The sequence below is a fragment of the Bombus huntii genome, chromosome 7, assembly GCF_024542735.1.
Source record: "Bombus huntii isolate Logan2020A chromosome 7, iyBomHunt1.1, whole genome shotgun sequence".
In the NCBI taxonomy this organism is placed as follows: domain Eukaryota; kingdom Metazoa; phylum Arthropoda; class Insecta; order Hymenoptera; family Apidae; genus Bombus; species Bombus huntii.
The window spans coordinates 8,340,209-8,364,816 of NC_066244.1; the positions used below are offsets into that span (position 1 = coordinate 8,340,209).

At 39.8% G+C, this 24,608-nt stretch overlaps 1 protein-coding gene across 8 annotated transcripts in view; it reads right to left on the reverse strand.

Annotated features, from left to right (window-relative positions):
- The window catches only part of LOC126867600 (glutamate receptor ionotropic, kainate 2), a 157,277-nt gene extending 133,649 nt beyond the window's left edge, over window positions 1–23,628 (reverse strand). For 3 of the 8 annotated variants that reach the window (XM_050622269.1, XM_050622267.1, XM_050622265.1), the window contains exons 1-2: window positions 22,564–23,627; window positions 14,773–15,056 (exon numbers count right to left, since the gene is read on the reverse strand). In XM_050622269.1, the coding sequence (XP_050478226.1) occupies window positions 14,773–14,845 (73 nt within the window). In that variant the 5' untranslated portion in view covers window positions 14,846–15,056; window positions 22,564–23,627. Of the gene's footprint in view, window positions 1–14,772; window positions 15,057–22,563 lie in introns of all 8 variants that reach the window. The other 5 variants (XM_050622263.1, XM_050622270.1, XM_050622262.1 and 2 more) reach the window with 4 other exon arrangements.
- Window positions 23,629–24,608: the final 980 nt, after the last annotated feature.

Below are 24,608 nucleotides of genomic sequence, written 5' to 3' on the forward strand. Positions count from 1 at the left end.
AACACCGCGTTTCCTTCGTCGTTCACTGTTTTGCATCGCCGCAGGTTGCGAATTGCGACACGCAACTATCGTGACAATGTTTATTTATTTATTTATTTATGTTTGTATGTATGTAGGTATTTATTTATTTATTTATGTATTTATTTATTTATTTATTTATTTATCTAAACGGGTTTGATCCCTTTTTATTTTTGTACACACACAGGTGGTGACGCCAGGCACATATGAGTATAGAAAAGTGTTGTAATATGAAACAAATACAAGTATAACAAGTGGACTGTAGATTAATTAGATACCTAACGCGCCTCGGAAGCTTCGTGTAATTTAGGCTCGAAAATTGATATAGGGTTGATATAGAGTTACGGTCTACTAACTGTAGATTCTGAGAGTAGCATAAGGGATAATTTGAGCGTGCTCTATAAGTGGATTTAGGTATATATAGCTCGATAGTAGAATACAGTTGTTGTTTCAAAAAATCAACACATTTATCAATTATAAGATCGTTCATGACACAATACCAATCAATCACACCAAGGAATGTCGCTACATCAATTTCAGTTTCTCTTGGAAAACTAAAATTCTTTGTAGTGATCTGAGAGAATTATTTAAGAGATTGCTTGGAGCTTCTAGAGATTAGCCAATGTAGTTAAAAATACCTCTTTAAACAAAATCTCTTAAAACTATACTTTAAAAAATTCCTTTAGAAATACTTCTTGAAAATACATATTTCGAGGCAAAAATATGTGGCATATTGTAACTCGCTACGGTATTTCTATAGCATATTTCTGTGCGTAATTTCGAAATTATGAGACCGTGAAATTCGGCTGCAATTACCAGAAATCAACGGAACAAACACGTAAAGTGAATAATTGACAAACTGCAAATCTGCACGCGCGCTTTGAAACGTAAACGCGGCAAGTAGAAGATACAACAACTCTCGACTTCCGAGTGAACCCGCACAAAGAGCGAAGTTTGTGTCTGACAATGTCGTTTCCGAAGCATGAAGCGGGCTGCTTATCGCGGCGAACGTTCACGCCGGTTCTTACCAGTCGAACGAACCTGCGCCAACTCTATAATTGACTTCTAATCTCACATAATGACGTCGGTGTATCAGAGACGCGCGAAGACCGCGAGTCCATGACCGACGAAACTTCTTGCGACAAACACGATGAGGATTGCTTTGAAGCGGTGAGAGATAATATAATCGGCGTACGACGATGTTTAGTCGGTTTTGTGATCTCAGGAAGGAAACCGACCTAGAGACGCTAACTCGAGAGGAAGTACAGGGTTAATCGTCTGGAAGGTACGAACATTCCTGAGTGACACGGGAGGAAACTCCGAAGACAATGAGGATTGTCTACGATAAACTTTGACTATTTCTAGAATTTATGCTTGTTGTTGCAAGTTGCTACGCTAGATGCTTCATTAACTTTCGCGCTACTAACTTTGCTTCGGTCGCCGTTCAAAAACGACTCCACTATACATACTGTTCAGTTATGAAAGAAGACAGTAACTACGAAAGAGTGTAAAACTAATTTTTTTGTATATTTGATTTAGTTTTATTATTTGTTTAATAAATACAGTTTTTTTCATGGTTAAATAGTATGGTCATGTAAACTATATTGCTACATATTCAGTGAACACATGTTCAGTAATTGCTTCATTTACACGTTTTGCGCTTGTATCTATTCTAACACACATTGTGATCCTGCTGTGAAAATAGCTGTGCATGGTGTCATATAGAGATTAGGCAGCACGTGGCAGGAATGTGTATCGTGTATGTGATTCAGAAGCAAGAGAATCCTCCGTGAATCCTCAGAGAAACATAGTTTCAGAGAGTTGGAATTTCTTTTATTAAATACACTTTTCATCATTTTATTTCATATTTGACAAACAGGAATCTGCATGCAACCCTGCATGCAGTATCCCTGCAGTATAGTAGATCAAGCAACTCTGTATACGTATAATAATTTTTATAGTAATTTTATTCGGTTGATATTACTGTAGCAAAAAGATTAAAAACGGCGAATTTTTATTATTAAATATATTTTCTTTTCTTTTCTAGAATCTTGTTTCAAATATTATACGGACTATCGAAAACGAAAATGAATAGTCACATAATAATCCGGTGTCCTTTTGCTACATGTGTTAGGGATTTAACGAAGTCTAGACTGTTTACAGCCCTCTGGATTGCAGAGTGCCACGTAACCACGTGGAACACGGGAAAAGGATTCTCTCGCAGGACGCTCGACCAATCGAACAAATAAAACACGGCGCAGGGTTCGACAGGCTGATCTCATCGCCGAAATGACTACTTGTTCCACACCCCGCCCGACAATATCAGCCTGCTAACCCTGCCCCTTCGGTGGAAATCCCAGCTTCTGTGCTTTTCGATCGCATTGTCGGCGCTATTCGCTCACAATGAAACGCGATATATCTATACGTTGTCGACCCGTATCGTTTACGTTCAAGAAGTGGACACAGGGACCAGCTTGTTGATGACTTCATCGCGGTTTTCCAAGGATTTTCTCTATTATTATTCGTGATTTTCTCGATATTTTTCTATATTTTCTGAATCTTAATATTGTAACGTACTAAAACAAATATTTGTAATATCATATTTTAAGTTTCTTGAGTTTTTTTCCTGATAAAAATATTTTCCTTGTATTTTCACAATCAGTTCACATTTTTATGTTAAAACAAGCTCAGATAATTACGAGTCCAATTTTTCACCGAGATGGATTAAAGCAAACGATGTTCGGTATTAAGAGGAAATCATTCGGAATTAAAAATTTAATCGAGAATATCTGTCTTTCTTCTATCTCGGTCGTAGACAGGGATGCAAGTTGATCATTACGACGATTTTCATTTTAAATTTGCTGCCTAATTTGACTGACGGCTGTCCCTAATTGCGCGCTAAGTACGTCAATTTTACGAAGAATAATTCACGAAATTCATTTGTTAAGTAGTAAAACCAATCCAATTAAAAGGTTCCCAGACAGAAACTTTCCTAGTGTCAGATCGTCCGCTTTAAAGAAGCATTTCTCAATGAAATTTATCTACCCTTGTTTAGTACCCGGATGTTTACTCCTATGTATCTTCGGCTCTAAATCAGCAAGCGCGAATCAATTTCGACCCTGTTGGAGATTTGCATTGAACACGTAAACAAGGAAGGTTGTAGAACAACAGAAGGATTTACACGGGCATTAATGTAGAATTGAGAAAGGAATTGTGGGCGGGCAATTGCGTTATATTTAATTTAGTTGAAAGCCTATGTTGTGTATGCTGTTTATACACCAATGATTATATCTATATCTATCCAGTATTTCATACATATATACCAAGTGTATTTTCAATTCTTATCCATGATCCTCTTATCCTATTTACGTACTTTTATCTAAAACAGAAGCTTCCTGAAAAAATTGTATTAAAGAATTCTCTGAATGAAAGAGCTAATATTAATTTCCAAAATATTATTGTAAAACTCAAATTACTATCTCATACGTACAAAGTATGCAACGCTCGACGAAACAAAACCACGAATCCATTGGAGCGATTAACTCCACTTCTACGACTATTCTTTGACTTCCGTCAATGTGATAGCCAGAGTTCTAGGCAGGCAGATATGTCTCCCGCACGAGACATCATTTGTCTCGTAGCAGGATTACGTTCAATCGCATCTGGATAAGCTCGTTAACTCGGATCGCAACTACTCGCTCCGATATTTTATCTCGTGGGACGTTTTCATCGTTTCTCCTCTTTTTAATAGGTTACGTCGTTCGATCAACTCGACCTCCTACGCATGTACTACGCGTTTATGGGATGAAAAAGGGATCGATTAACCAGGAATCTCGGCGTATAGTCGAGGGAAAATATTGCTCGACGTCGATCGCCAAATATTTGACGATTGGGTGATCCCCTCTGCCTCGGCTGGCTCCTTTTTACAGGAACGCACTCCTCACGTATCGATGATAGAATTTCTCCATTAAAGCTTTCCCACTTGGGTGCAGATAGATATCGTGACATCGTACGATCACTTGCTTGTGATTTATGGAAAGACATAGAGTTTGTTGGGAAGATTATGGGACCGTAGTAGCATTTTATGAAATTTTCATCGAGTGGTACGTCGATTTTAGGGGAAACGAAGTTTTATTCTCATAAAAAAAATCTTTTAACCGTAGCAAATTTATGTGGTTGTGATAGAATTGCACGATACTTTCTTCTCGTAAGATTGAAATTTTATTCTCGTGAAAAACGTCTTAGAAACTGTAGAAAAATGTTTAATAGAACCGTATGAAGCCTTCGCTACCCAAAGCGGAGATACGCAGATTTTTCAAGAAACAAAGTTTCTTTTTTTTTATACAAAATGCTTTAAGAACTCTGAGATTACAAGAGTGTAGTAAAGTCGTATGAAACTTTCAGTAAAAGAATCTACCGGTACATTGGGCTTTCACGAAACAAAGTTTTCTTTTTATACATATAAGAATCGTAGAAATTCTAATAGCAGGATGAAAATGGTATCTCGAACGTATCAATACACGATAGGAGAAGTCATGTTCAACCACCCTTTTCAAACCTGGTGAAATATTTCATACCCTTCCGTATAAAAAATTTCTCTTATTGAATTCTTGATGAAATAAGCGGATCGTCGTCGGAATTTCGAGGCGCCAGTTGGGTCTGCGCCTCGAATAAATCGCTTCGCTTTTCCAAGGGGTCATGGTGTTAAAACACGATGCCTGACTATGACCACCGCTAGAGCACGTATCGCGGATATTCCGTCGGGATATAAATTATCGCTATTTGTACAAGGAAAAAGTATAATCTAACCCTCCGTTTTTAGGTTTTTCCAAATATTTCCATATCTTTCGTTGCACAATTTCCAAGCGAGGTGTCGAGTTATTTAAAAATTTATTCTACGGATTATAGAAAAAGGATCGTGAATAAGTTTAAGTAAATTTAATTAAACTCACGCTTTGAATAATATCGCGGAACAATTTCGTTTACGCTACCATGATCTAAACGAGCGCTAGGAGATTTCCCTTAGAAATCCCTCTCTTAGAAACGATCCCTCAGTTTTCAGCATGACGAACTTACTACGTGTGCGCGCACGTCGAAATACAACGCGACGCGACGTCTCGTCTCGTCTCGTCTCGTCTCCTCTCGTCTCCTCTCGTCTCGTTCATCTCGTTATGACGAACGTTCACAGAGAAAGGAAATCCCAAAAGAACTCGCACAGTCGTCTGATAATCTCTGTCCTTATTATCTCGCCTAACGAACCAAGGCGAACGAAGGAACGCGAGAGTGCCGAAATTCCTTGCGTGGAACGCATAACAGCGCGATCAATTCGAAAAATTCTTCAAACCCCCTGTACTGTACCGTCGCGTCGCGTCGATATGAGAATTCTTCGCCGAGTTCCGAGCACCGTTCTTAGCTACGACTTCGCGCGAGTAATCTAGAGTCGCTCGAAGTGCGATCGTTGCATTGAACGACGCACGATATCGGCTCGTTATATCCCAGCCGGCGACGCTGTGCTTCAGATACGAAAACAGACAGTTTCAACAAGCTGAAGACAAACAGAAATACAGTTTTATGGGGAGAACAATTTTTGTTATGAAAATAGGAACAAGTTCTGATACTAAAACGAAAAGTAAAGAAACGATATTAATTTTAATGGACATTTTGGATTTTTAGATAACTATATAGCATGTAGAATATCTGATTAAGGCGTAACTAGTCGATTTAATCGAAAATTTTCTTTAAAATTTCTTTAAAATCTACAAAAATCTATAGAATTTCTATAAAAAATTATTCAGAAATTGGTTGCTTTTTTACTATCCTGCTAATTCCAAAATTTACCAGCGGTGATCGAGAAGAGACACGCATCACGGATTTTCAATCTAATATCACTTAGATGATATTTATTATAGGACGCGTTATCTAACTCGCACATGCTCGGCCAAACAAATTTGTATGTAAATAGCAGTGGTAGCCAACCCGATAAATCGCTACATTGTTTGTAGGTTACACGATATAACATGTATTATTTACCGAGACAAATATATATGAATATTTTTCGACGAAATAAATCGTCGCAACGTTTTTTATATGCGAGTTATACGAATTCTGTTTGTTGATAAACGAACATCCTCCTTGTCGTCCCGTTGAAAGCTCGTATTTTTTTTTCAAATGTTCTCTTCCTGGTGTCCTCTCCCTCTCTTTCTCTATCTCTCTCTCTTCCATCCCCCTTCTCTCGAGAATCCCTGAATTTATACGCATTTGCTTTGATAATTTCGCCAAGGATCGCTTTTGCTAGGTTGTAAGCGTTGCGTTTATTGTTCAGGCTGTATCAGTTCCGCGGAACATTGCGAACAAAATTGTTTCCTGCGGTGAAATTCCAAGAGGATTAAGAGAAAGGAGAGTGTTTGCGCGCATTAATTGAATATGCCCGCGTAAGCTTTGCTACAATTTATTTAGCGCGTAAGCCTCGTGCAATTTTACTTTTGCACGTATGAATGTAATATTCTTAATAAGACCGGTTCATAAGATTGAACGAAAATTGAGTCGACTACAGATGGGAAGTTTCCTGGTTGTCAAATATTAGTATACATATGGTACTCTTGAAGAAATGGAAAATTAATGTTATGGCCGTCGTCGACAAATATAGAGAAAAGAAAGGAGGTTACTGTATAAATAAGTTTATAAATATTTAGAAAGTTTCAAAACATTTCACCATGCAAGTGTATTGAATCTGCTTGATCGTGTTATACAAATTTTCCAAATCCAAATTAATTAATACTAATAGAAATCACTTGCGTTCTAATTACGAAATAAGATGTGCCGCGCAATACTCCAGAATCCCTTATTACCCCTTGAAATCAGTATGAAAACAGAGACTATCCATATATCCAAACAGACTATTCAAGCGTCCTTATGAAACATTGACACAAACGTGCTCGTCGTTTCATGCGTATTCAGCCGAAAAAAAGAAAAAACGGTTTCGGCGAGAAAGTCAGGCAAAACAGGAAGAGTACAAGGAGTGTGATGGCAAGAGGAAAAGTGTACTCGTTGATTCGAGGCGAGTTCCGGGCGAACTGGAAGGCGCATCACCATTGAATCAGAAGGCTCTTGAAAAATACGAGGCAGTCGTTTGAAAAGCCGCCTCAACATGATCTCTTTCTCTTTCTCTTTCAGGTTGGCGTACGAGTCACGGCGGTACTCGGCTCTGTGCGCAATCTGGATCAAGGCCCGTGTCGATGCTTACCTACTAGGAATTCCGATATTGCAACTCAGCGTTTCGCGCGCGAGCTCACCCTGTTCACCCAGCGCGCCCTTCCCTCCCCACCCAGTCCACCATGGCCGGTGTCGCGTTGGGTGCGGACATACGTATGCACGTGAAATCGGCTAGGTGCATGTGTCCTCGATGTATGTGTGCTGCCAGGCGAAAGCGAGTACTCGACTAAAAGCGAACACGCCACGCTGCCGCGCCGAATCTAACACATCGAATGAATACTTCGAAGCAAACACGTACACTGCCTCACCAAAGTATTTGGACACTAACCATACAACGATTTTATGTGTACGCTTTATGTGATTCGTTAAGCATATCGAAATTTCATTAGCAGTGTAACGAGACTCGACTGTCATGATTATATTAAATTATATTATATTATTAAATTAGATCCCATTAAATGTTGAGGTTTATTAATATATAATAGATAGTCGATTCAAATACCTTTGTGAAGTGTAATATATATATCTTTGAATTTGTTTGATACTTTATCAATATAATCATGTTAATCAATTGTCGTGATAACAATACTGACGTAATTTCAAAATGTTTCGTGTTACATACGTGACGTATTCGTAGGAGATGACTACGACTGTTCGAGTGCTTTCGTGAGCCTGTGTAACACACGACTGAGAGAACACACGAAGTGGACGTTCTAACGAGTAGAAGTTTGACGGACGAACGGTTTGGAGCGACCGAGAGGGACGTGCAGCGAAGTTCCTGCCATTTGCATGAAAGGTATCGCGTTCGATTAACGGATTCTGGGTTAAAAATTGAATTATTCATGGCACCGTGAGGGGTGGCTGTTTAACTGTCGCGAGGCGAGCTGTTGTAAAGCCTTGGATTTACAAGGACTAGGAATGATTTCGGTTAAAAGTTATGGAAGTGGTTGGGGCTTAGATAGATGAATCGATGGTCGGGGAGAACAGATTGAATTTCATGTTCTTCTGTACATAGTTTCAATAATAGTTAAAGGATTAAATTAATTGGCTGCCCATTCCCGTAACACGAAATCTGGTCGGGTTCTCATTTCCGCCGAAAAACACGAAACCAATCAAACCACCGTCCTACCTTCTCGTTCAGTCAATACGTTCTGTTGGGAAGGGGAGCATTTTCCAATAAAGACAAATAAAATTCCCCGATCGAACTTGCGTTCAACATTCCCCAGCTGGCTAAAATTCATCAGCTAAAAGAAACAAGCTCATCGACTGGCCACTTTTCGCAACAAATAACGAGAGTTTCTTTAGTAATTTGTTTCGAAGGTGGGAAAACGTGTGGCTTGGTCGTTGACGATCTCGGAACGACGGAGCGTTCCCTAGACGCTCTTTATATGCGTCGTAAGTCGCAACTCCTATGAACTAAAAGCTAAGGATACTCTGGAGCTTTTGCCTTGTCTTGGCAGCTATCTCTGCTCTAAGTTGACTCGTCGTCGACGCACGAAATAAAACGTTCAGTTTGATATGGTTCGCGTGGACGCTGAAAGGGGACGCATAAATTTCACGAGGCAACGCAGTCGCGCGATTGCACTCGCAATTACGGCCACTTCGCTGGAACGGAGCGCGTCAGTTCGAACGGGAATTGCAATCTCGCCCGGATGAATTATCTCGTTGGCGAGGCGCGTTCTTTGGAGCCGTGTATGCCAGGCAAGTGACGACGCATTGTCTCGAGCACTCGCCGAGAATGAAGTGGTTTCATGGAACCTGCGAGTGGCTGTTTATCGTGTGCCCGTTTTTTCTCTCTTCCAGTGTCACGTGGACACTGGAGAAGTAAGAGAAATTTTTTGATGATCGCGCTCCACGCTTTTTACACCTTTTATCTAGATTCAAAACGATGTCTTGAATCGTTTTTAATCTCTCGACTATTTCGCTGATATCTATGTAAAAGTCGAGGAGCGATTTAATGGATTTCGCAAGATTTAACTGGTCTCATGGTTTTTGTTTCGCGGTTTTGCTTTTCGCCGTGAGTTTTATACAATACGTTACGGAATTAGATCCGGTTTTCGGGATATTTATAGAGTTATTCGTCGGTCGAGATAAGAATCTCGCGGAACGCGAATAGTCGACCGATCATTTTCCATACCTGAGACTTTTCCCGTGACATTTATCATTATTTCTTTCGTACCGGATCGGGTCGCTGGTATTCAGGGATTGTCAAGAGAATAAGATATCGTTAAGGCGAAACGCACGAACTGTTGGCTGGAAGTTCCAGTGAAAGGTGTTATTACGAATAATTTCCTCCTCTCGGAAAGCACACGCAACGCGTTTCATAGTCGAACATATGCTACAAAATTGATTTTATCCGACTCTGGAATAGCATCCGAATCTTGTCGATTGTTGATACCTACGTAGCTTTTGTTACGAACTGTTATATTTTTCGTCGTGTCCAAAAGCACGTTTACAACCAGACAAAAACATACAAACGTGAAACTTAATTTCGCTAGAAAATATGCAATCCACCGATCGGCGATTGTGTAAATTCCAAAGTTAAAACAAACTCCAATCAGTAATAGAGTAATATCGCGTAGTTTTGGTGTAGACGCTCGAATAAACACGAAAATAAACAATCGGCTTAAACTCTATCTGCTCAATCGAATATCGCCGTTCGATGTATTTATTTATTTATTTTCATTCGACTTTCACGTAACACAATCGCAGAGAAACGGGTCAAATACTCGTAAATAGCAGACAGTTCGATAGCGTCGTCGGGGTATTACGCGATTATCGAGAAGCAGCTAGATTTAAAGGAAGAGAAATCTGAATGAGTAGGATAACGATAGAAGGACGAACTAAATTTCAGAGCCACGAGAAAACTACTTAACCGAATGATAAAATCTAAGTGCCTCGTTCCAAGCAATTTTCGCGAAACTTTAATGGAGACGCCTTGCCGTTCGCACAGATAAAGATGCTTTATCGACTACTCGAGTAATCATCTCGCTCTTTGCATGAATTAACAGATTCGAAGCATTTCGATTCTCGATTCTTCGATCGACGATTTTAACACGTTCCGTGTTGCACCGATTTCTTGTGATTTGTCATTGGTATGCCAATGTCGATGATGTATAATACGTAGTATATGTGTCATATCTGTTAAATGAATTATGCTCCTTGATGGTTAGAAAATTACAAAAATATTATCGTAGAAAAAAGAACTTTGATCCATAAAAAATTGCAAGGTACGTTATAATTGTGTATAGAAGATGATACTAGAAAGATTTTCATGATTCTGTTCCATTTTATAGTCATTACACCAAGTGAGATGTTCAGTGCAGATCACTACTAGACCTATTAACCAAAAGCTTCAAAATGTTCGTTCCCATAAAGTCCATACAGTTGCCAAAGTTTAGTCCTTAACCCTAAGAGAATAAGATTACGAACGCTTAAACAACAATTAAGTTCCGACACTTCCGTTGTCCTAAGGCGAACAGTACTTACAATAAAGTAAATATTTGAACGCTCAGAAATATACTTAGACTATAAACTTAGGAGAGTCGTGACACGTACTTCGATTCTAAAAAAGATACATCCAATTAAATTGTACCCTTCGACCCAGCCATGCTCCCATAAAGCAGAGCTTCTTGGTTGGAAATACGGCAAGATCGTCATAGAATACCGGCTTCTTCTCTGACACTGAGCAACCACACCTTCGTAGAGCTTCTAAGCACATTATAATTCCCCGTAGTCGGTAGTCGAGTTATAAATCTTTAATACTGTTAGCACCACAGCGATGCGCCTTCGTTCCGGACTTCATTAGGGTTTATTTTACGACGTGGAATATTCAGCAGGAAGGAAGAGATCCACAGGCTTAACGGAGGAGTGCATTTTTCGACCCGCGACCCCCTGCCTCCTCTCGAAAAGACCTTCCGTGAGTGTCGGAAAGGGAGGATGACGCGTCGCATCTTCGTCGTTAACGATATCGATCCGCGAATCTAATGCTAGCAACTCGACTGATTCGCACGGTCGCGAGGGTAATTAAAGTCGCGGGAGTGCTCGTCGGAAATTCACCAACTTATATTTGCGGAACGTGCCTCGCGAACGTCGTCCGGGGATGGAAGGCGAAAGCTCGCCCCTTTTCGTTCTACGTGACACGGTTCCACAGATCTATGTGACGAAGCTTTTACCCGGCGCTGCGTATTACACAGGATATCATAAAATATGTTTGGGATATTTATAGAGTCGGTTCTGAACATCAAAACGATGAGAAAATGTTGGATACAAAAATGTCGTTTGAGACTTACTTGGAAATAATGTTATTTTACGCTAGAAATATATAATGGTTGGTATGGATAAATCTGTTCACGAATCTTTCTCACTTGATGTTTTCAAAAAGAAGTCTATTCTCTGATAGACTTTTAAGAGATAATATTATTAAACAGAAAATTAGTACATATATTCCATCGTCTCGGTAAATCAGTCGAAAGCAAACTGGAAACGTAAGATCTTTAAATCTTGTATCGATTTAATCTGCCGAAGGAAGCAGAATACCGTGTACGTAATCCTGACTTTTACGATATCTTAACCAAACTATTGAATAAAAATATATTCCCATTAAGAAATTCACAATATTCGTTTCGAGCAATGACCGGTCACGTGAAATTTTGATTCTGTGAGTTTTCCTCGAAGAATCAAACGTTTTGAGACATCGACGAAAGTCATGCGATATCGAAGCAAGTCCCGCGTGTTGAATCACGATGAGCTATTCGCACGATTCGTGTGGAGAATGAGCTTTTTCAGGTACAACACGACAGTGTTCCGCTGTTTCTCATCGAGATCCTGAATAAGATTCGCCTCCAACTTGACGGCTAGAGAGGGAATAGAATTCCCGAAGCTTGTGCACGAATGACAATGTATCAAAAGATCGATGTTGTCTCCGCTGGAAGAAACTGTCTCCCCGAGATCGTACATCAGCGTCGAGCTGATTACTCTAGTCGAATAAGGAGGAAATCCTATTTACTTGCGATACTTCTTAGAGAAAATGTTATTATCTCTTTGCCAAGATAACTACGGCCTAATTGCGTTTAGTTTAAACTTTTATCTTAGTTAAAACTAGTTTATTAGATTAAAATCGTTGCTACATCTTTCTTTGTATCATGCATTTTAGGGAAAATGCTTTTTGTTTATTTGTGAGATTAATTCTAGGATTAATTAATATACAAAGTAGGCTCAAAAAATAATTTATTAATGAAAATTATAGTTTTCGCTATATTATATCAGAATAGTAAAATCAAACACACAATTTCTATGCACCCAATACTAATTAATGTCCAGTTTTAATTACTGTTAATATCGGAATTGTATTCTGCAGTACCCAAATCCATAATACTGGATGTTGCAATAGTGACAATAGCTAGTAGTCTTAGCATTGTATAGCTTAAATGTACATTAATTCATAGGTATCTTGTATATCAGGTCTATGTTCATATTACCTTCAAATCTTCTCCTTTGATCAGAAGTCGAGCTATTTCAAATTAATTAATTAATCCTGAAATTTCCCTATATCGAGTAGCTCACGTAAATACTTGAACGCTTGTCATAGAAAACTTGCATATAAAATATTACGAAATATTCGTTGACATAAAATTGATAAAATTGATTGATCAAAACAGGCACGACATATAAAAATTCACAAAGTTTTATAAAAAAAAAAGAAGGCTGGTAAAAATATATAATTTGAAAATTGAGTAAAAAGACACAGTCTCGATAAAACGAAAAACGTGATTCATCGTGTTTTTCTTCTCTGGTCTTCGAAAGTATTCGAATACTTTGTTGAACTATTCTGTAGAGTCTCTCTTATCTTAATTTCTTCCAGATTGAATTAATCAAATCAGAATTTCCCTAAAATTCCATCCTTCCTATGATTAGAATACTCCAGCAACCCCATTTCTAGATTTCTCCACGCTGGCACCCCCTTAATCACGGTCTGGCCTCTCTCGTCAACATAGTATGGTTCAAATTGCGGCTAAGTTTCCCCGGGGCGGTTCACCGCGTTGAAATTCGTGCAATTACACTGGGAGGAAAGTTTTGGTCGCGTGGCCAGGACGCGACGATGGTCAGGGGTGAGCGTGTGTACCTCTGAGGAGCGACGTTTTCGGATGCACGGTCCTCTCGTCGAAGCTGTGCGCGGAATAGCAAAGAGGGTGGACTGATGAAGTCGCACTATCCCGGTAACAGGTGAAGATTCGATCCTCTGTAGTCACCTTGCGGGGTCCTCCCTGATTCTCTCTGTCGCACAACGTACGCTCGAGAGTGCGGTCACGTAGCGGCCAGAGAGTTAAATTTTTCAGTGTCCTGTTTCGTAGGACTTACGTCCTCCATTATGGAAACTTTCCCCTGAGCGGGCAAGCTCTTAGAGATCATGGAAGCGACTTAACCGGTAAGAGGTACTCGGTTTAAAGGATGAATCACATTCTAAGAGAATCGTTTGCTTGCTACCTGACCGCTTCATATGCGACATGCAAATCAAGATCTCTGTTCCTGAAAAAGCTTTTACCCAGCTTTCCACATTGGATAACTAATCAGTTGAATGGGTTTATTAATTAATATATGCACGCGGAGCAGGAAGCTAAAGGCAATTCTAGAGATTATAACGAAACGGGCGTGGAAGTGCAGGGGCGAATTTCGGATATAACGTTGTGTGTGGATGTATTATACATATATTTGCGATTGATGAATTTTCTACTCACGTCGAGATATATATTTCAAGATTAATTCGTTGGTTAAACAGTCTTCAGAGCGGGTGAAAAGGCATATATGCGTGCATATGTGTATCGAAGCAACACGTAGACCCGCACCCGCAGCACTACTAGAGGCTAAATTAACTCGCGAGGCGGTTAATTAGTCAGGCTGTTAAATTTGGTGTATCAGAGCGAAGATGTGTACCTTCGTCAGCCACCGTGCGAAATTTTCGTGGATCAGAAGTACGGCACAAGAGAAAAGAATCTCGTGCTCGTTAATTAGTCGCAGAAGTAATTAAAACTCGTTTACTTCCAATCCGTCTATCAAAGATTAACTTCGACCCATTCAATAAATGTTCACCGTGGAACATTCTCTCTTTTCTCGTTCCTTCTCTCTTCCTTATTTTTTTCCTTCTCTTTGTTTTCCCTACGTTCGCTCCTAACGAGCAGAACCCACCGTGAAAAAGGTGCCGCGAGATAAATTTAATTACTCACCACAACATCCTTACCCGCGTAACCGTGTCGAATACATAGATAATCGTATAAAATTCGTCCCAATCTCGCGACCAATCATCGCAACACGTATATTGTAAATTATTTCGTTCCTGTCAATTATAGAGGGGCGTAAATCTCGAATAATCTCTCAGGATTTATATCTAATTAACGCGATACACAAGGATTACGTAAATTTGCATTTATTTAAATTTGCATGAGACGAACATTCGCCAACTAATTTTCAATTTTTTTCGGTAACTTTTTAATTTGGTCGCTATTGATAACACGTTTAAAAGATGTAGCCATCGATTCGACTCACCGATTCTGATGACCGGTGGCAGCGACATGGCAGTGGTGACCAGGATGACAATGATGGCGAACAAAAGTGCCATTGTGCTCGACGTAAGCTCAACTCGCACCTCACTATGACATCGTTCTTGCGTACTCCGTTTCGGGGCAGAATGCGATACCAGCAGCCGAAAGAACCATATGAATACACGAAAACTAGGATTATTCACGAACACTTTAACACGGAACCGCACATTGTCGGAGCCTCGCCGCGCACATCCATGCAAATCCTCAGAGGACCTTCATTGTCCACACCTGAAACGATACAAGATATTCTATTGAAATGAAATTCACTTGTTCCAGTTATTTTAAGTTATTTGTTCTAGATTCCTAATAATTGGACTGCGAGTATACATTCAAATTTCTACAATCTTTCTTAAAAAATTAGGCCCTAGACAGAAACTTGTTTTACCTATTCGATAGACGCAACGAATGCAGTTTGAATATCTTAAATATATTTGCATATTGTGCGTATTCAGTGCACTTTTGTACTTTTAAATTTTCCATTTCAAATATCAGCTTACGAATCTACAATTTACCAATAATTTATTTTCTCTGCGTATTATCTACCAATATGAATATTTTCATTAATTCCAACTTTACAAACAGCTGTACTGTCCATGTCATCCACATCAACTTTTTATCGATCTGCTTTTCATTCCGAGATATTAAAGAACGCGAATTCTACATAAAGTGGGCAGAATTTCGGGAAAACGAGGAAGCAATGTCAGACGAGCCGGCGTTCTCATTAGGTAGGTATCGATTATCGAAAAACATCGGTAAGTCTCTTTGCAAGTGTTCAATGGTGGCCGCATCGCCGTGTGTACATATGATCCGTCATTATGCGAAAGGGAGACCAGGTGCACACAGGGAATCGTGTTGGTAGAATCATGCAGGCCAGACCGCTCCGATATCATTGGCTATCCGGTATAATTTCGCGGACATCATGTATGAACTTTACCTCCATCTTCTGCATGTGTACAAGTTTGTCGATGAGACCTAATGCGCGCCATCAGTTTAATAGGAAGCTTCCCAGTGTGTGTAAGCTAGGAGCATAAATCACTATGTGCATCTTTGAGCAACGATGCGTTAATTGAATTCACGCTCAAAAAAACAACACAACTCAACGCGATACAAAACGTTCCTGAAGCGATATTGTCACTAGCGAGTTCCGTTCGATTTGATTCAATGGAAAAAGGTCGGTTTTGTTTGAGTGGCGTTTTCGTTGAAAGTGGTCGAGCAATATCTTCTGGTAATTGAACTTTCCAGGAATTCCTCCTCCTCGTTTCTTTTTTCTTTTCTTTTTTTTGTCTGTTTGAAGATATATCTCATGATTCAGCGGATACGTTTTAGCGAAAGAAGGATTATGCAATTCAATCGAAGAATCTAGATTATCGGGGGGGGGGGGGGGGGGAGTTGTTATTGAAAGCGACTAGGTATTTCCTTTCTATAACTGAATCTTTGAAATTCTCGCAACACTTATTTTTCTACGTGTATTCGAGAATAATAGAGTACGATGTTTAATAGGATAGTTATATAATGAACAAATCTAATGGGACTTCTTTTCCATTTGGGAATCAGCCATTTGGTGTTTATATTGCAAACGAGCTCCCATCTTCTCGAATTAAATTGCTTAGGCGTTAATCACAATGGAAACGTATAACGTAAAAAGTTGCGTGGTACACATGCGGCGTAAAAGTCACGTGAACCGTGCATGGTTCATTTGCATGCAGGTCAAGTGAAACGTTAACGCGATTACGCGTGCAATTTGCAAACGTGCGACACGTGTAGGGATAGTTATCGATGAAAATGGCGCGCGAATATCGCGAGAATGTACTCGGTACGTGTCAATTAACAATTATAATTGCGTTCGGTTCGATGTAAAACGAGCAAACCTGTATAATTCGTCTAATGGCTAACGTAAAGGCTTCGTTGAAAGTGTTTTAATGACCATAGGAAAAGTACTCTTGTCCTGACGTAATTGAAAACGCTTCGCCGCCGTTATTAAGGTTAACTGTTGTTATATCTACGGCGAGATAATGGAGGGATTTATCGTTTGTTTAAACTCACGGTCCTCTTGCTGCGTCTTGTTGTTAACAGTGAAATGTAATCTGTACCAACAGAACGCTTAATTATGCTAACAATAATAGTTATATATTCAGTCGTTATGTATACAGCCGCGAGGATACGCGATTTCGACACGATAGAATTCATGAATTAATTCTTTTATATTCCGATATGATAATTAGAAATTAACTGTTTTTTCTGTAGAGGACTTGAGTAGGATGGTTGATCGTGAGATTTATTAGACGAGATTGCTCGTTGTTGAAACCGCCGAGTATATAACCGCTCGTACTAACAGGTTCGCTACGGACAGTGTAAACGTCGCAAAATAATTTTATTAATAATAAATAAACGTAATGTAATACATTGCGTGTATCCTAACGATATTGATATTCTGAGGCAGAACAGCAACATAATTTGAATTGTTCTCCAGCTCATGTTCTGCTACATTTTTTGCATATTTTAGAAGGAATTTGTTTTAATGTTAAATTTGTATCTTCGTGATATTTACCTCTAGTTACAGTGCTGTGCGATGATCTTAAACCATTTAAGAAATGGAGATGTTTTGTGTTTTTAAATTAATATAATGATACTTAAAGTTGTTTTAAATTTGTTGTCACTTCTTAGGAAGTTTTCAGTTAAAAAATTAATTTAATCGGGGCATTTATCGAAATATCTATAAACAATTAACAAAGCAGGAAAAACAACGGACAAATAACACAGTAAAGAATTTCTGAAGATTCATTTCTATATAACAAAGTAGATATAAAGTATAAAGCAAGTAGAAATACTTTCTCGAATACAGTTGTCGTTATAAGATCAGTATCGTCTATGATTTAGAAGTTTTGCGCCTACCTACTGTACATAACGTTTCCACCTCGACATTTTGAGATCACAAAATGAACTTGTCTGCAGAGAGACTTGACACTTTTAGAAGAAATTTCTTCAACGTATCTGTCGGATATTTCGATAAAGTGTCTTGCAGCTGTCATTCGAAATACAATTACATTTCGAACTTTAATATATCACGTCTACACGGTCTCGATCATGGAAACCATCGGACTACGTCACGTAAGATCATCTCTGGATAAAAATCTCGCAGCTGTTCGATTCCTCTGATCAGCGTTGATCGATAGAAACGCACCGAGCGTATAAAAGGGCCTTCATAGCAGAGTACTGAGCTCGGTGTCGTTGCCACATGCAGCTCACGCTTCCGCTATTAGAGTTAACCTAAACGGATTTAAGCTAACCCAATTTAGCGATGGGTAACTTTGCCCCTAGCCGTGTTTGTTTGTCGTTTCTCCACGGCCGGCCTTAAGCGCGCCGCTTGATTACGTGTCTGTCTCCGAATCGCCCTTGTTTTCCTATACTCCATTCTTTTTTTTCCTTAGAAACGTCAACTCCCCCATTATCTTCCCTCTCGGTGATTCCTCTGTCTCTATTCGGCTAGATTTTATCAGCCATCGCGAAACTTCACGTGGTTTACGACTCACTCGCTGACATTTACCCACCGGAGTCATTTCCTTCTCTTTAGCGACTTTTCATGGTGTATCCCAGTGAATATTACCGACGAAATAGCAGAGGCCCGAGAATTACGCTTCGTCGACGATCGACGTAAACGACGAAATCGATCATTTATTGCGGTTTTATTCCTGGTCGCTCGTGAATTCAATCGATCGATAATCCATCACCATTTGTTAGAACACGCGACACCGGTAAATGAAATCGCTCATAGTAATTTAGAAAATTTGATCGGCTCGCTCTGACGAACAGTGATCATCCGAAATATTTGCCGGACCCATTCCTTCCGGATCAGCAGATCACGCAATAAGATTGCGCCAATTACCATCGGATTTCATCGAGGGGGTTGAAAGTTTGTCAACGTTAACGAAGAAACTCGGCGAGTTCGATCGTTGTCTTACAACTCTCAGTTTCATTCTTGTTATTATCGGTGGATATTGTACGTAAAAAACGTTCCTTTTATTTTCGAAGACTACCGCGTAAAGTATTCTTCGACTGGCAAGGAAAAATAACGAGAAAGCAATTGAATTTTTTCAAATCCATGAGAACGTATTGGTTCTACGGTCTTGCCATTTCCGAGGGTTGTAACGTACTATTTCTGGGAAATAAAAACGTATCTTAACAGATATGTGTTGGGCAGCTGCCAGACACCTGTCTACTTAACGTTTCCCCCTCGACAGTAATATTTTGTAACCTTCCTGATATACGATTTTTAATACAGCCTTTTAATGTAACTAAAAAATCACGTTTGATGGTTTCCCTTGACAAAAAAAAAGAAAAAAAAAAAAACGCTGAACAGCATTGAGGAGCGTAAAGTTAACTTCCTTTGTACGTTTCGAGGAGATGTAGCTAAGATACTTTTGATTCGAAATGGTGAATAAAGTTTGAGAAAAACTTCGATATTCTTTTGTTGCTCGCCTAACGTTTTACTTCCGCATAGAATTAACCTAGCGAAGCAGTGATTCGTAAACGAAGATCGGACAGTAAGCTGTAACGATACATTGTAACGGTTCATCGTCCTTGTGTTTTGCGCTAGGTTGAAAAAAGTGGACATGAAAAAGAGATAAGGCAAGGAAAGGAGGAGCAACGATGAGACGAGGCTTTCGTTATCAAAGGCGTCCGGGCAAAAAAAGGCGGAGGAGATGGTTTAATTAATTTTGTTGCGAAGCAGTTTATTAGCATCATCCGGCTTGTGCAATTCTCGCTCGTAAAATAAAGAATCCAGTGAATTACTGACGTAATAAACAGTTTCAGGATATAACATGTGACCTTCTCGCAAGGAAAAAGAAGGTATAAGGTTTAATTAATATTGCTACTGAAAAATTCTTTGTTAGAAACAGAATCTTCTTCTTAATCAACATGCGCTTCAATATTCTTTTGCTTTGTAACAAAACTAAAGTTATTCCGACAGAAGAATTCCGAGATCTTCAGGGCGTCATCGACGGATACAAAAGGAGTGAGAAATCGCAAAAGTTATTATGTAAGCGATCCTCGTGATCGGCGAACTTTATCGTCGTCGCTACGAAACTCGACTACACGTTACATGTATTTGTTCGACTCGTTGTATCACCTCGAAAGCTTCCACGGAATTGTATATCCTTTTGTCGATCGTCCCGTTTCTGACACAATCACTTTTCTTCTCTTCTCCGTTTCAGATCGGTTCGGAATTTTAATTATTTTCATATTATGATATTGTTTCGGATTTAGAGGCATGAAAGAGAAAGCGAAGAATGGAGATATATGTATATATCGAGAAAGAAATGGAACTTGATGTGCAATGCATACAATTTATAATGGAATATGGACTGAGCTTTTCAAGTGGCGCAGCGTTTCAGTGACATAGATTAATTCCTTAATTATATAGAAAATTATATATAAATATCCTTTAAATAGAACGCTTAATAAGTATATTAATTTCATCCTTCTTTTGTTATACGAGTGTATTGTATATGTATAGGATCGTTGAAAAGAACGATTGTATCGTTGCATAATTAAATATTAGAATTTAATTATAATAGAAAATGTACTTTAGCTACAGTAAGCGATTCTTTTCAGGCAACTATAGGCACCACAATCCCTTCGCGTGAAACGTAAATGCAATTGTGCTAATTTACGGTACGCACTAAATGCAAAGTCAGAAGGGATAATAAAATAGTTCCATTCGATAATTCCATTTCGAACCGAATCTAGTTAATAGATTCTGGCATTAATTTATTGACAGGCGAGACTATAAATTATCCGTGTACTTCCCGCTGACGATATAGGTATTCATTCCAATTGTAATTATCATCCGTTTTCTGATTCTTGAAATCCTAACAACGAAAAAGCGAAGTATATTTCAATTAACTTCTATCGTATATATTTGAAAAGTATATATTTTCCGGAAGAATATGAAAAACCATATCTGGCAAGGCTGGCGAGCAAAAGTCGCGGCTAGCGAGATACAGATGGAGGAAGTTCTAAAACTGTCGAAACGAAAGCAAAGTTGGAAACGTCGTAGCACGGTTGCACGGTAATTGTCGTTATTCTTCGGGTGTCTCGTCCTCGGCGAAACCCATTTTGCTTGCGTGGAAGCCCGAGAAATTGTCGCGAGAGGGAGAAAGACAGACAGACAGAGAGAGAGAGAGAGAGAGAGAGAGAGAGAGAGAGAGAGAGAGAAAGAAAAAGAGAGAAGGAAGGAGAGAGCAAACAAGTTAAAAAGACTACATTCCTATCGTGCGATTCGAACACGCTCGTTCGTTCATACGAATTGAACATGCCATCATAACGATCGAATCGTTGCCACGAACGCGTGTTCTACAATTTTTTTTTATATTTTTGGAGAGCCATTTTACAAGTCTTTGGTATTTAATTCGATTCACATTCGACACGTGATCCTGTACTCGCGAACAAAATTCCGTAACACAATATCGTAATTCGAGCGGAATTGTGCGAAGAGGGATTGGTTAGCAGAGTGGATGGTTTTCGAATAATTTCGAAACTAATTCTCTGCGAGAGAAAAGGGCCGTGCAACCATCGTGATTCATAATGAATTTTCTGAGGAAAGTAAGGTTGATCCACAGATAGAGACGTTGAACAGTAGCTACGCGCTTAAAGCATTCGTTGGATGTAATTAAATTAGACGAAACGTAGTTAGAGCAATGGTTCCATTCCTACCCTGCCTTTGACCCGAAATCGATTTCGAAACGATTCAACCCTGTTCGTAAATAGTCGCGCAGATTGCTTCGGTGGTAGTGACCAGAAATTTACCAAAGATATATATACGTAGCTCGCGTGTCGAGGTCGCCTAAGTTGAAGGCGGAAGATTCTCGAGCTTTGTCAAAAGCATGAGAAATATCTGCGAATTACTAAACATCGATCGTGCGTCAATTTATACATATGACTATCTCGTTATAATGTTAACAATAGCAGTTATTTTACTAGTGGAAACCAAGCGTCGAATTTCCAGAGACAGCATGGCGCCATCAACCATGAATTATAATTACGATCCGTTTCGTTTTGCAAATCGTGCGCACCGACGAACGCCTATCGACTCGCCGATTGAAAAACGTTCAACGCCGTCAACGTCTAAATCGATACATAAACGACATTCATATTGAAACTTGAGCGAACTCGTTTCGCTAGAAATCGAAGTTTTGCAAACGATCGTGCTTATCGAGAACGAGGTCTTATTAAACTTTGCCAACGGAAATTGTATCTGCATGAAAACGACGATGAAAATGACGAGTAGAGGAAGGTGATAAGAGAAGGGAAAGAGGGTGGGAAGCTGGTTCATTGACCATTAATCCTAACCGGTCGGAAACCATTGGAAATTCACGCGTATCTCTGCGTTTCAGCCGAAGCTGTACATAAACCACGAACATGGCTAATACCGCTGATCGTCGCGTGAAAAACTATCGATAATCGCGACTGATGGCACTAACGCATAGTTAGTCGTCGATCACACATCGACACCTGGATTACTAGCGGTTCGGAAAAAAATAAAAAGAGCATCGCTTCGAACGTCGAGTAAACAAATTGCCTTTGGTTCAAGGCCAGCGTAGAATCCCTTTTGTTCATAAATTGCCTACGTTTCTACGTACATTTCTATCTTTAAATTCTTGTCGAAACTTTGCAAAAACCACGAAAAACCATCGTGAATATGTTTGTCTGCAAACGGTTATACGCGAGTACTCACATTTCTCCCCTTCGCGCCAGACACCGTCAAATATTCATCTAAGCCAGGTAACGAGTCCTCGCTTCACTCGTCCGTCTACCTTGCTACGGAAGCACCCTGTCGACGCTTTGAACCACTAGACACTCGCGTTTCAACGTTCACTGCACGAGGCTTGTCCTGCGTAGCATGCTTCACGCCGGAATCGAAGCTCCGTGATCGGATGTCAGGCCGGAAATCTGATTCGCAACGAACCACAGGGTGAGAAAGAGGGAGGCAAAATAATTTTATCAGGACTATCTAGTCAATTCTTTCTCGTTAACGCGAGATGGTACCATCGAATCACGTCGATCCAATACGATAGGCCAGTTACACCGGTCGTTATCGTCCTCGTCGTACGTGATCATCGGATATGTTCATCCCGATAATCGTAGCTGAGTATTATCTGCAGCGAATTCTCGTTGTCCTGCGGGTTGTCATAGCGGGTCGGCGGATCGGCACGAAAATTCTCAGATGTCGCAGGACTTTCCTTAACGCTCGTACATTATAGCAATTTCCATCGGAAAGCGATAACGTTCGGTAATCGGTACACGCGGGCAACCGATGCGCGATATCTTTCAAATATTCGAGATACTTGCAGCTAAATATTATTCACTTGGTGTTTAGTCTCTGACGTCTAATCGACGAGCAAACTTCATTGTGCCCTCATGTTCACCATTTATCCTCTGATACATCACCTTTTCGTAAAATACATTAAAATACATGAAATAAAATAACCGTTCCGACTAATTCCCTCTATGAGTTTCAGCCTCGAGATTTATTAATTAGAACACGCCTAGAATTCTCCGCCACAGCCACTTCAACCCCTTCGTCGATCTCCCTCCAACTCTCTCCATAAACACTCTTGTAACACTCGGTATATTAATTCTCCTGGTTCCGAAACAAAGCTACGCGCACCTTCGTAAATACATCCGATTCTCGAGGGTCGAACAGACACGCGATCGAGAACACCTCCCCGTTTTTAGTACGCGCGGTCCGACGATCGCGAAAGACGCGCGGGCACTGGCTGCGCCAGGACGATCTACCACCCCCGGACGAGTGCGCGGACCGCTATCGGAGGAGGTGGTGGATGGCTTTCGAGGGGTGGCCGTGCGAGAAAGAGGGACAACAGGGTGGATACGCGGCGCGACGTGAAGCGAAAGGGGAAGCTGGCGCGCACGCAACGCACGGAATCTTTAGCCCCTTTGCTTCATGGGCCGAAGATACCCTGACAGGAACAACCTAAGTCGACTGTATTATCTGGGTTACTGGACTCTCTCGCGACGTCGACCCTGACCAAGCTGCGAATTAAACCAACCACGGTTCAAGGTGTTTTAATGTCTGAGACAATGGGGTGACATAGGGGGTGAAGTTGTTTGGAGAAGAAAGCGTTTCTGGATAATGTGGACGAAACCGTAAGTATTGGCGGAGTTGATTTGATAGGTACAAAAGAAAGTACAATGTAAAGAAGCTGCTTTATGCGAAATTATGACTTAAGAACGATATTTTTATATTAGTTATGTAAGTTTAAGTGTGAGAGATAAATCGTTACATTTTTATAGCTACTTGAGTCTCTATACGTGCTACTGTTGATTGTGTGTGTAATCTACTGTATTTGACTTGAAACGAGTGAGAGTGAAATTAGTGTGAAACAAGTAGATACGACGAAAGTTCACAGTAATTACACTTCTGTTAATAGTCTGTTTTATATAAATAACTGAATTTCTAAACTTTGAAATATGCTTCTTAACTAGGTTTTTGCAAAAAATATTCTCTATTTGTTAAAGAATAGAAAGAATAGAGGTTATTATTTTTTCTTTTTCTCCTTTTTTTTTGGATAAAAGCTTTAACGATTTTGTAAACTATTCTTCCAGGAATCGATCTCGTATCTCCTAGGTACTTATTGCCCACTTACGCCCGATAAATCTTAAAGAGTCTAAGTCCTCCGTTAAAACAGACCACGTTTGATCCTGAACCGTTTGAAGCACAGGATCAAAGCAGAAAAAGGGTCTCTCTTAACTATCAAAGGG